General features: G+C 38.4%; 1 protein-coding gene and 1 pseudogene across 2 annotated transcripts; both read right to left on the bottom strand.

Moving 5' to 3' along the window:
- Positions 1 to 1,384: 1,384 nt before the first annotated feature.
- Positions 1,385 to 9,564, bottom strand: LOC113295955 (annotated as a pseudogene).
- On the bottom strand, positions 5,091 to 7,545 carry LOC113293364 (pentatricopeptide repeat-containing protein At4g21065-like). Of its 2 annotated transcripts, XM_026542021.1 has the most exons (2): positions 7,004 to 7,113; positions 5,091 to 6,882 (listed from the first exon to the last, which is right to left on the bottom strand). In XM_026542021.1, exon 2 carries the CDS (start codon positions 6,848 to 6,850, stop codon positions 5,660 to 5,662), a length of 1,191 nt encoding a protein of 396 aa, XP_026397806.1. In that variant the 5' UTR covers positions 6,851 to 6,882; positions 7,004 to 7,113; the 3' UTR covers positions 5,091 to 5,659. The 2 variants fall into 2 exon arrangements, with proteins under 2 accessions (XP_026397806.1, XP_026397805.1); XM_026542020.1 differs by having other exon boundaries at positions 5,091 to 7,545.
- Positions 9,565 to 13,290: the final 3,726 nt, after the last annotated feature.

Raw genomic sequence — 13,290 nt, 5'->3', positions numbered from 1 at the left:
TAATTTTATTCGTAAATAATTTGTAGTTTTATTCAAAAATAGAACTTATACAATGATCGAAATAAATCAAAAACTGATGTCTATTTTTCTTGGATTAAGTATTACAGCATATAACTTAATCCCTAGCGGTGCTCTTATTGTTCACTGAGGTTTCTTCAGTGTTCAAACTTTTGAAGCATGTCTCGAGAGACTTGTCTGCAACCACTTCCTGTTTTTCAAGCTTTTCAAATTGAACCTTCATGTCTGCAAGATCAACTTTTGTTTCCTCAATCCTATCCTTGAGCCAATCTTGATTTCGAACCGTCATTATGAGATTGGTTCTTAGTTCTTCAAAACCATGGATATAGTCAATCATACTATCTGAAGGTATCCAATTGGTTTTTGTTGGATCTTGAAGGTTGTAAGCCAAAAGACATGACTCATCTTGAGATCCAGCAGAATTATCAGAATCATACTCAGACATGATTTTCGATATAATTTTCTTCTTCCTTTATGTATTGATTCCTCGACAATCCTTAACCTTTTGAGCATCCTCCTTATTGACCTTTGTGAAACTGTGAGTTATTGGAGACATGCTCAGGTATTTAAAAATAATTAATCAGGATTTCTCAGTACAAGCAAGAGATAGTTTCTCTTAAGAAGAGACAACTTTCGGACCGAAAATACTCAGGAAATTCCGAAATATATACAGAGTATATTTTATTTCCTATGTCCGAACTTCTCATGTTGGAAGGTTTATTAAAATTCGAAAATTTCAAATAAAACCTATTTTTGGAATATCATGATAAACATGAACAATTTTTAGACAAAAATGGATTTGCAGCTATCCAGAGATTGTCACCGGTTTTTTATTTTTTGATAAAAACACAAACTAAAAATTATGCTCTCATTTTATGTGCTACTCATCCCAAAAGTTATGAGCACGAACTAGGATGAGAGTGCACAGTCTTCATACAACTAGGTTGTATCGGAGTAAGCCTTTTCTTGCTTAGAACGAGTATCGGAAACATAGTTCATGTTTCTCTTTGGGAATTTCTGCCCAAGGTATTTTATCCCAAGAAGATGATCCATCTTTGATCTAAAGGAATGATCATTAGGAGAAAGTGTACTGATGTGAGAATTTTCAGAGATAGATAAATCTCTCTTAATTCTGTCAATGAGATTTTCATAAGATTTTCTCATTTTAAGGATTTCCTTATTATGAACATCAGTATGATCATTTGAAACAATTATCAGAGATTCCTGATTGTTTCCTTTGTCAGAGATTCTCTCTTTCCCTTTCTTCCGGAATCGTTCTTCATGTAAACAAGGATTGTTTCGACATGAGCGAGGAGGAACCTTTTTCCAGAAGTGATTATCAACTCTTAGTTTTGAGTTGATCTTATCAATTTAGGATATATTCCATCTTTCTACTGAGGAATGATCTTTCGTTTTTTTAAGACAAGAAACACCTTTCAATACTTTTACCACAGTATTTTGAAGAAGTATAAGTTTCATGTCATGTGACTGAAGGTTGTATTCCTTAAGATATTTTTCATGGAAATCGGTTCAAAGTTTCCTTTGGACAATATTTTTTTGATCATCAATAGTTGTAGAAGATGGTTTATCATTCTCTTCTGACTTGATGTAGTTGGGCAGACTACCATCATCATGATCTATTTCAGATGTGATCAAACAGGTTTTGTTATCACAATCTCTAAAAGTCGAACAAGGACTTTTGGTTTCTTCATCAGAAGAACTTATAACAGAATCATTAGTCAGAGTCATAGGATGAGTCTCTTGATCTTGAGTAAGAGATTTACCAAGAGCTTCTAATTTGACAGTGAGATCCATATTCTCTTTGCCTAGAATATTTAGTTGAATGTCCTTTTATCTGATCTCATGCTTAAGAAGATTAGATTATGTCTTTAATATTAACATCCGTGTAGACAGAGATCTTATTGGCCTTAGGAGTTTTACCAACTCTTTATCAGTATCTTCTTTTTCATCAGAGATAGACTCAGATGTTTTTGTAACTCCTGGATCATGAGTCAACGAAGTAGTAACATCTTCAACTTTTGAATATTCATACTCTTGTATAACGTTAAGTGAATCAGTCATAGATTCAATTCTTACAGGTTGGATCACACCAAACACATATTGTTAGATCTTTTCGTGTTTGCCTGCTCGGATACCAATTGAAAAAACGAGGGTACCCAAATACACCATAATATTTTAAAATATCCACCTATAAGTCCTCTTACCGAAAGTGATTGTCTATGGACAAAGTCGAGACAATACGACAAATCGGTATTCACACTTTGTGTGATCGTCTATGTATACGAGATCGAGACAATATAACAATCAAAGTGTGATTACTTTGATAATAGGTTCGGACTTAACCAAACTCTATAGGATCACTATCAAGTAATACAGAGTTAACGTTTGTGTATTTTACTTTTAATTATAATAACAATTATAATTGAGGAAATAGAAAGTTAAAAGACACAACAAGATTTTGTTAACGAGGAAACCGCAAATGCAGAAAAACCTCGGGACCAAGTCCAGAATTGAATACTCTCAGAATTAAGCCGTTATACAAAATCTAAATCAACTTCGTACAGTTGAGACCAAGCAACTAAACTAGTTCACTTAGTTTCTTCAGTATCCCTGCACTTCCGACATTCAATAAGTGCACACACCAGAATAATTTTTTTGGATCGTATTCCAATCAGTAAAGGAACAACAAATATGTTTGGTAACAACTCTCTTGATTCTTTCAGATGAATATATCTCAAGTCATATGCAAAGGCTCTTCCGTTTAAACTAATAAACTCCTTTGGTTGGTCAGATCAATCTATCCAACAACTAGCGAAGTAGCAGAGTTTGCAATCAATCAATATATAATCCAACAATGAACTATAAAGTGATGCCGATCTCACGCAACTAATCAATCGAATAAATCCGATTATAGTTGGATCCCAGCCGATCAAGGTTTGTGCTACACAAAGATATGAGAAACCAATCAGAAATCTTCTTCGTCTTCAAATCTTATTTAATCTTCAATTAAACCTGCACAACACCATTTGAATCTCTTGTGATCAATCACGCAAATGGATTATCACAAGATATCTTTAGATCTACAAACAGTTCTAAAGATTCCGTCGATACTTCGATCTAGTTTGAGTGAATCTTATATCAAAAGAGAAGATTCTCAAGAATAAACAAACCAAGTGCAATCAAAGTTCAACAACCGTTAGTCAATCAAATCAATCGAAAACTAAATTATCTAGTTTACCACCAATGGTACTCGTATAGCTTCTTGATCCCACAGAAGTCTTTAAGCGAGCGGTCGTAAGAGATTTCACCTAATTAGGGTACTTTCCTCTCCGGATAGACGACTCCACTAGAAACAACAAAAAGATGAAGTTTGCCTGGCTCTTAGGATAGTTTGTTAGAAATGAAAACTTAGGTATTTATAGACCAAGGATGTTTGGACACCAAGGAATTTCCAAAACCGAATTATTCTTAAGATATGCAATAAATGCCCAAATCGGTTTTTCATAATTCCTGGAAATGCTCTGTCCAATATTTTCCAAAATCTCTCAATAGAAAATCTCAAATCAGTAAATGCACATTAGTAATTTTTATTTTCTATAGATATGCATTTAATTGCTGGTAATTAAAGCATATAAAACTAACAACCTTAATTAAAAGATTCTTAATTTATTTCGGACCGGGATCTCCTTGAGTAGTTAAGGAATAACTTTGAACAATAAAAGATAAGAGTTAATGTTAGTGTTCAAAGTATGTTGACATCTTTCTTTGTAAATCCTCTTTCATATTTACAATCTTGGAATCGATTATACCACACTGTATATTAAGACTCTACAGACACTAGCCTACTATCAGACGTCGGACTGAAGTGTAGTTGAGACTGAATTCACCCTCCAAGCAATTCAGTTACATACGCGCTCCTTATGTCTCTTGAACCTCGCAAGGTTCAAAGCACTTAATTCCTTGGCTGACGTCCTTTACATCCTAAGAGTTGCTTCAGCCGAAGTGAAGACTTTTGATACCAATATGCCTTTAACATATAAGCCTATTTGATTTCCGTTTAGATCAAAGATCAAGGTGCGGAAATTTGTTTGCAATAGACAAGTTAGCAAACCTCACAAATCCGGAACTTAAGACTCCCGAAGAGAATCTTAGATTCTTAACCACCTCTCAAGAAAAATCATCGAAAGATCAACTAAGATCAGTCTTTAGATTTGACGACTCCATGGGTGTGAGGGTAACATACTCAAGCATTATTTCTTTTTAGTTTAAACTAATATAATATGCTTTAGAAAATAGTAGGACTTTGTTAAAATATGATCTTCTGCCAATGGTATTCATCATATTTTAAATGGACTTATCGAGAAGGAGATACTTAAATCTTACTAATATAAAGAGAAGAAGTATTTTGGTTGGTCACAAAAAAGACAAATTAGCTTAATGTAACCCTGATATTACTAATATGACCTTAGATATCAACCACTAATATACTTATGTATTTAAGGGTAAAAACGTACATTAAATCAATATTTACATATTAAACCTTATATATTTCATATTCATAGAAATGCCATTGTTTAAAAATCCATCAAAAAATTTAAAAACTTGATATCTTTGAAAATACACACCGAATTTTTGTAAAATTAACATATTTGGAAAGCTCTTTGAAGTACCTACGTAATGATTACAAACAAGAATATTAAATTTTATTTTACGAAAAAAAATATCATTATTATCAAATTTAGTGGGTTAAATGGAAATGCTATTCAACTCGTTCTTTTCCACCTCCCTACTCACTTCCCTACAATCTAAACCACACATCCAGATTTCGATTCACATTCATGTACAGGTGGGGTTCACCATTTCTCAGATGTATGGTTTAGATTGTAGGGAGTGAGTAGGGAGGGGGAAAAGAGGGAGCTAAATAGCACACCCAGTGATCTCACTGGTTAGTTTAAAAAGAATTGCTAAATGTGGTGAGTTCTAATGTTCTTATATAAAAGTGTATAAAAATAAAAATAATGACTAAATGAAATTGGAAAGTAGTACGCACTAATTACAAAACAAACGACTTTCACTATAGCTAAAAAATATGACTATCAAAAAGAATAATGATAGACACTATGTCCTCAACATATTGAGGCTCTAGGCAACAGCCTAGCTGGCCTAGTCCATAAGATGGCTTCGAGTTCTTCATCCATACCATACTCCACGGCACTAAGTGTTTCTAGGTGCGTGCATTGGTTCCTTAAGCCTGTGTGAACTAGTATATCTTCAAAAACCCAGCAAATACCCTGGACTAAGGGGTCTACGGTTTCCATCAAGAATCTGTTCCTGCTTTTCGAAAAATTCAGAGCACAGACTAAGAACTTCAACAGCCTAAAAACAATCTCATAGGAAATTGTAGTTTCCAGGAATATATTGTTCAAGTAGCAACTATTTCAGGTTCCTTGGAGGGATTCTGCAAGCAAGAACCGGGATAACAGTAGTTGTTTTGAATCTCTCTCGGTGTGCCTGACACCTTCAGTTGTGGAAGTATGACCATGCCGAAGAAGCCGACTGCATAATGCTTTTAAGTCCAGAAAGCTCTGAAAAATGGAGTAGAAGCAAATTCTGATATCAATTAACCACTCCCAGCTAGTTCAATCCAACTGTATCCAGGTTTCTTCTTTACATCTGTATTCTTCATTAATTTCCTCAACTTTGAAGCGTCATCCCAATTGCTTGAGTCAGCATAAGTGTTCGATAACAACACATAAGTTGAAGGATCTCCTTTGTCTAGGGAAAGAGCTTCCTTCGCTGCTATCTTTGCAGTTTCAATATCTCCATGAACAGAACAAGCACCAAGCAAAGTTTGCCAAACTAGTAAACCCGGTTGAATTGGCATTCTTCGAATAAAATCTTCCGCTTCTTTAACCTGACCCAACCGTCCAAGAAGAAGCACCATACACGCATAGTGATCTTCCCCGGGAACAATCCCATATTTGTGAGTCATGGATGATAAATACTGCCATCCTTCATCAATAAACCCTCCTTGCCCACATGCATGCAAAACACAAACAAGGGTTATATAATTTGGAACAGCTTCTTCTAAGATCATTCTTTCGAAGAGCTCCAGTGCTGCTCTAGCGAAACCATTTTGTGCTAAACCCATTATCATAGTAGTCCAAGAAACCACTGATTTATCATCCATTGACCAGAATACCCCCCATGCATCCTCCATTGATCCACACTTTGCATACATATCAAGTAAGGCATTATCGGCGGCAACATCAGCTTCATCCCCCAGTTTAATCCTTAACCCATGAACTTTTTTACCTTCTTCCACCGAAGGTAAAGTTGCACATGCGTTAAATGCAGCTGCTAATGTGAACCTATTAGGTTTCACACCAAATTTTCTCATCCGTGCAATAATCTCGAGAGCTTCACTTGGTTCGCCACACTGTAAGCATCCGGAAGCCATTTCTGTCCATGTGAGTACATCTTTATGAGGCATGTCGTTAAACACCCTCAAAGCCTCAACAAATTTCTGACACTTCAAATACATATCAACTAAAGAATTCCCAACACAAATTTCATCCAAATGCCCATACTTAACAAGCTGTGCATGAACCTGCAAACCCATTTGCAAATTCGATAAAGCAGCCAAACCCGTAAGAATACTCGAAAACGTGAAGTTATCAGGTTCCACCCTTTCGTGATTCATCCTACACCAGAAACTAGGGATTTCTGAATGTGACATCTGTAAGAACCCACCAATCATTGAATTCCAGGAAACGATATCTCTTCCAGGGCATTTCTCAAACAACTCCATTGCTTCATTTAATTTCTTATGCCGAAACAAAGCTGAAAGAAATGCATTTGTCAAGAACACATTGGATTCAAATCCTAATTGAATAATCAAACAATATAGTTGGTACATTTGTGTTGAATCCTCTATAAACGAGCAAGCATTTAGTGAACTTACAAAGGTGAACTCATTAGGCTTACACCCAGCCCGATGCATCAAACAAAAATAACTTAAGCCTTTCTCATAAAACCCCTGCTGAACTAAACCAGTAATAATGGATGACCAAGAAACAACGTTCCTTTGAGTCATTTCATCAAACAACTTACAAGCTTGGTCCGCATCACCCCATTTCACATACATATTCAAAAGATGGTTATGAAGAAAAAGTGATGAAAGTAATGATTCTTTCATTAGTTTTGCATGAAGTGCTTTTCCATTATTGAAATCCAAAGCTACACCACATCTTTTCAATAAATCTGGATATTTTTGTTCTTCCACAGCCAATTTACTGGCAAAATTTGTCGGTAATCCTCTAACTGTTTTTAACGTTCTTAAACTTAAAAGGTAATTTGTATTTCTGAAAGAGATTGGAATGGAGATTTTCATTGCAGAGGTCATAAGAACTCTCCTGCCTTCTGGATGACAGTTAAGCTGGTTAGAACTTGCAGCTGCATTTGACGCATGCGCAACTTTAGCACATCATGTACGCGACCAGAAAACGCAAGGCCAACTCATTTGGTAGACACTTAAACATGAATCATTTCAAGTCCGTCGGTGATAGACACCGGTGACCCAAGTTCGAAACTCACCGTCACCAAATTCTCTACTGATCAAAATAAATAAACAAAATCATTTCATATCTCAGATAATTTATTAATTTTACATTTCAATTTCTTCCCCAACAATTCTCTTCCAAAACCAGTGTTCCATCCAAATCCTATCCATTTGTTCGATCGGAATATTCTTAGTTTCCGGTAAGAAAAAATACACAAACACTGTCATTACAAATACCCAACCACCGGAGAAGAAGAAAATCCCAGCTTTAAAATGACACAGCATTGTCAAAAACGTTTGAGCAATTATAAACATGAACACAAAAGTTACAGCCACAGTTATACTTTGTCCAGTTGATCTAATTTCTAACGGGAAAATTTCACTAGGAACTAACCAAGCTAATGGACCCCAAGATATCCCGAAACCACTGACAAAAACACAAATCAAAACTAAAACTGAATATGCATATCCTTTTGTCATTAGATCAGTGTGATCTCCAAGTTTGTATGCCATTATTCCTCCAACCAACAACTGCGATGCGAACATTATAATTCCCCCTGCCATGAACAAAAACCGGCGTCCTACTTTATCTACTATGAACATTGACATTAAGGTTGAACCTATTGAGAAGAGGCTTGTTAATACAGCTGACAAGAGTGATGCACTTTCGCCTAATCCAATTGTTCGGAATATTAACGGTGCGTAAAGTCCAATCACGTTGATTCCTGTTACCTGTTGGAAGAATGGTATAGCTATTGCCATTACCAGCTGAGGCCGATATCTTTTTTGCAGGATTAGTTGGAGTGGATTATGTTATGGTCCATTGGATGCAGTGGAACTAGCGTTTATCAAATCGTCGAGCTCTGCTTGCACATTGACAGGGCCTCTTACTTTTTGCAGCGTTAGCTTCACTTTTTGATGGTCACTCCCACGTTGAATTAAACTATTTGGGGTTTCTGGTAGAAAGATGGATCCTATAGATAGAATTGAAGCTGGAATGGCAGCAGCGGCAAGAGAGACTCTCCATCCAAAGCCACCTTTGATCTTTTCTGTACCAAAGTTGATGAGATTAGCATATAAAACTCCGATACAGACACATAATTGGAAACCGTTGTTCATTGCTCCTCGGTATTTTGCCGGCGCCATTTCTGACAGATATAATGGGACTGCCTGCAAATCAATATAGAAGGACAACACGAACTTTAACAAATGAAGCGCATTGCAGAATCTATATATTCGTTAGATTTGGCGACAATTTAAAAGATAGAAATCATATCCATGTAGGTGCATAAAGAGGTAAGGGTGGATATGATATGATATGTCATTGTAATTACCTGGTTTGCGAACCCAATGCCTACACCAAGCAATACACGTCCAAATATAAGCATGTAAATGTTGGCAGCAGCTGCACCAAGAGCGGCACCAGCAAGGAAAGCGAAGCCACCTATGAGTATGGAGGGCTTCCGACCATAGGACCTGGTAGTCGTTGATGCAAAGAAAGAAGCCACAAGACCAGCAATGTAGAGAGATGAAGTGAATGCAGTCAAGAGATGACTGTCAAATTTGCAGTAGTTGCTGATGTTTCTATCTTCTTTCATTCTTCTATAAACCTTCGGGAAGAATTTCCTTAAAAATGGTTCCATTGATGACACTCCACCTGTAAATAATTTTAAAAATTGTCAAACTCATATCTGGATGCTTCATTGGACAAATAAAACACCCAGACCTTTTATTTGGAATGATTTTAGTGCAAACTACAATGAGTTCTCCAATCAAAATCTACCATGAATATGCACCAAAAATGAAATAAAGAAAAGGCATGTTATAGTAAAAGAAATGAAAATTTTACCTGAAATTCCAATATCATAACCAAAGAGAAGTCCACCCATGGCAGCCATCATAAACGAGAGTATAACAATCTTAGTCATTCTTCCACTGTATTGACTGTATCTCTCACTACTCATCTCTGCAATGAATCCCACGGCCATTACTACTTATCTGTTGAGTTAGAATGAAAGAAACAGATGAAATGTTGAACCAGACTTGATGAGGTTGCATATAGTGGTCACAGTTGACTGGACACTTCGGTTGAGTCGTGCGAATAATAATAATTAAGTGGAAGCTCTGCTGGCAATAACATGGACACAGCTTAACCGAGGTAGAGGACCTTACAAAAATACATACTCCTCCGTCCCTAATAAGATGACTTAGTTGTAATTTGCACAAATTTTAAGGCAATGAGGAAAGTGGAGTATTGTGAACACGTAAATCACGAGGGCATCTATATGTTCACAAACAATGTTCGCACTTTAGGTACCGTCTCGCACTGATAATACGATTGCATTGATTCCTTGGCTCAAAACCCTCGGGTTTATCATAGCCTCATCTAATAACATCGCGAGGGGTGTTTACGTAGGGGAAGATAAAGAAAACGAAGTATAAAAGTAAAACTCAAGGAGCTTTAGGCGAATATAAAGTGCTGAAATGTAAATAAGACTGAGATTTACGTGGTTCAACACTAAGGCCTACATCCACGGGGTTGTTGTTTCACTATATACTTGAAGGTTACAGGGATAGTCGAGTGACTTTGGAGTTTACATAGGTCTGTATATTGTAAATGACTAACTTACACTCACAATCTTTCTCTCTCCTTCTCTCCCTGATTTTTCCGATCCCCTCACTCTTGGTGGAGAGGGGGTATTTATAGGGTTAGAGTGTGGGACCCATTTCTGAGGGCCGTTGGAACCTTATCTTCTTGTGTTTTGTGTCCATCACGCGGAGGTCTTCGTTCATTACTTGATCACGCAGAGCCATCCTCGTTCGTTCCACGGGTTGATCGACACGTATACTGCTCAGAGTGTTTAATGCGGGTAGTTGAGGCGCCTGCTCGTGTCAGACAAGTGTCTTCTGCCCCTGTCACGTCCATGTCAGTTAAATTTCTCTTCACCGTTGATCTTAGCTTCTTTTGGGGATGAGATAAAGTAACTCTTCGGGAGTTATTTGGTGCTCCGCAGTACATCGTGTTTTCGGTGCATCATTTAACATCTGCCCTTAGATTTGTTCGGGCAAAGATCCGACGTCGCCGGGATAGGCTTCTTGGCTATGGGCGTGTGTCATCGTGTTTTGATGACTTTGCTTGCATGCTCTCCACGTATCTTCCTATATACACGTGTTCGATGATGAAATATGTACACACAATTTTCCCTTTTTCTTCGGGCTTGAGTGTTTAGTGGGAGCATTGAAGAAAACAGACGTTACATATTCTTCCTCTCTCCTAATAACTTTTCCTGGATACTTGGGCATGTTTCTTATTCGTGCATTAACTGCTCATTTAATGGGCACATTTCCCATTCCTCCATTAACTTCCTTCTCTTTCTTTCGAGTATATTAAGGAGAGAAGAAGAATTAATTTATTCTCCTTGAAAATTAATTTTATTCTCCCTGTCAGTCTTCATTCTTTGTTCTTCAACCATTAAATTCTCTCTGCCTTAGCATTAATTACGCTTGCTTCTTCTTTGTTTCTGGTTTGTTGTCCTCTTCCTGCTGTTGTTTGTGGTGGTAAGGTTTCTTTTCTTTGTTCCTGTTGTTTTAAGCTGTGTTGATTGTAAATTTTCTGCTGTTCATCGTATCGTAGCCTCCCATTTCTGCTGTTGTCGTCCCTTGTTTGTGATGAAGAACCTCTTTTAATGCTTGTATGCTAGTTTGCCCCTGTTCTTCGTCTCAAATCGAGGAGGCCATTGTTTTACTTGTATTGATTGGACTTTTGAGTTTAGGGTTTTAGGGTTTTGGGGAATTTCAAGCATGTATGCTAGTTTTAGGGTTTCTGTGCTATGTTGAGATGGACTGCTAATTTTGTGGTTTTTTGATCTTTGGTGATGTCCTGTGTTTGTTTCTAACTTGTTTATGTTGTACCTCTTCGCAGCCATGTCTGACCGTCCGCGGCTTCCTTATCAAACTCCAGGTTCTAGTCTACCGAGATCCCCTCCGCGCAGAGAGTCTCAAATGGATCCCCGTGGCATTAGAGTTTCTTCTTCTGGGGCGAAGGCCTCTCCTCCTAGGAAATAGGGTCCCTCAAAAAATCCTTCCGGGTCTCGAAACGCTGCCGATCGTGCGGTTTCTCGTCCTCGTGATGACGTTAGGTGTACGCAGACACCTCCTCGTGGTGTCGCCTTTGATGTTCCTCCTCTGCGTTCTGTAGTGCCCGTGCAACACCCTCTGCCGCCACCTCCAGTACTTTCTTTCAAAGGGAAGAACACCAAAGGTGGTGTCCCGAGAGCTGAATCTTCTAAGAATCCTTCTTTGAAAAGAAGAGCTTCCGAGGCTTTTGTTGGTTCGTCCGATCCCGCGGAAGAGGATGAGGCTTCCCCGATGATACGCAGCGTTTCGGTCAGCAAGAAGAAAGTTACGTTCAAGCATATTGACCTTGAAGTTTTCAAGGAAAAGCATGAGCTTCAAGCCTTCGAGGTTCGTTTCTATGCCCCTGAGGATGATATTACTTATGAGCTCATCTCGAAGTATCAGTTTGATGAGTTTCACCTGTTGACTACGGTTGGAGCCTTCGAGGCGGGTCTTATGCTGCCGTTGTACAAGTATGGTGACTCCTTTTATTACGATGTGCTTGCTGGTCGTGAAGGCTCTTCCACCAATACTCACAGTCGTCCTGTGTCACAATTATCGAGGAATTATCTCCGTGCACTGAGGGAGTGTTATCTGCGGAGTAAGGGGGAGACGACGATGACGTGTTACGTTCCAAATCCCGCGGAGAGGGAATGGTATACTCTTGAAAACTTCAACAACTCCTTTGGTGATTACGTCAATAGTAGGAACCGTAAACCGTGGAGTGTTATCCTTCGGAATCTCGCTGCTCCTCGGGGCGAAATTCGTCTGTTAAGTGAGGTGAGCGATGCCAAACTGAAGTATGTTCCAGGCACCGAGGGGTCTAGTCAGCGGAAACTTTTTCCGGCACGTGAGAGGATCAAGCGTGACCATGATTATGAGTGACACGCTACTGTTATTGAAATTGTTGGTCCTTGGGCGTACGGTTGGATTCCCAGTCCGCGCGGTTGGCGTCCTTCTGAGAGTAGCAGGCCACGTGAATCTCCTCCTGCTCGTTATGGAGATTTCTGTCCCTGGCGTTTAAATTTCGAAGGCATGAACTTTCCTTATGCCCTCGACGTCGTTGAAGGAGACGAGTGGTAAGGTTTTGAAAGAACCTACAAATTGACCTGCAAGTGCACAGGGTCAGTTGTAGCTAGTGATGGGAAGAAAAGGTTTGTCCACAGGGACTTGGAGGGAGCTATGGTTGTTTTCTAAGTAAAATCTACCTAAACAGGGAATTGGGGAAAACTAGGATATTGAATCCACCTAAATCCTCAGCTATATCATGTCCAGTGCAAGTCTTGCTCTTGGCCTTAGTAAACAAGGTGAAGGTTCAGGCCTGCCTTGTGTTCTGGGTTTTCATCTAGGATAAGCTATTCACTTAGTTCACTAATGCACCCCTAGCATTGATGGTCTTCTTACAGCACCATCAATCACAGATGGACTTGGTCACTAATTGACTAACTATCATATATCTAAAGAAAATTGCTCACCTAGTTAATCCTGTTCACCCCTAGCATTGGTGGTCTTCTTACAGCACCACCAATCACAGGTTACTATCATCACTGAGTAATCAATTCTCCATGGTTCTA

The sequence above is a fragment of the Papaver somniferum genome, chromosome 7 (assembly GCF_003573695.1).
Source record: "Papaver somniferum cultivar HN1 chromosome 7, ASM357369v1, whole genome shotgun sequence".
Classification (NCBI taxonomy): domain Eukaryota; kingdom Viridiplantae; phylum Streptophyta; class Magnoliopsida; order Ranunculales; family Papaveraceae; genus Papaver; species Papaver somniferum.
Note: the sequence above shows the minus strand (reverse complement) of the source record. Positions and strands in the feature narration are given on the sequence as shown.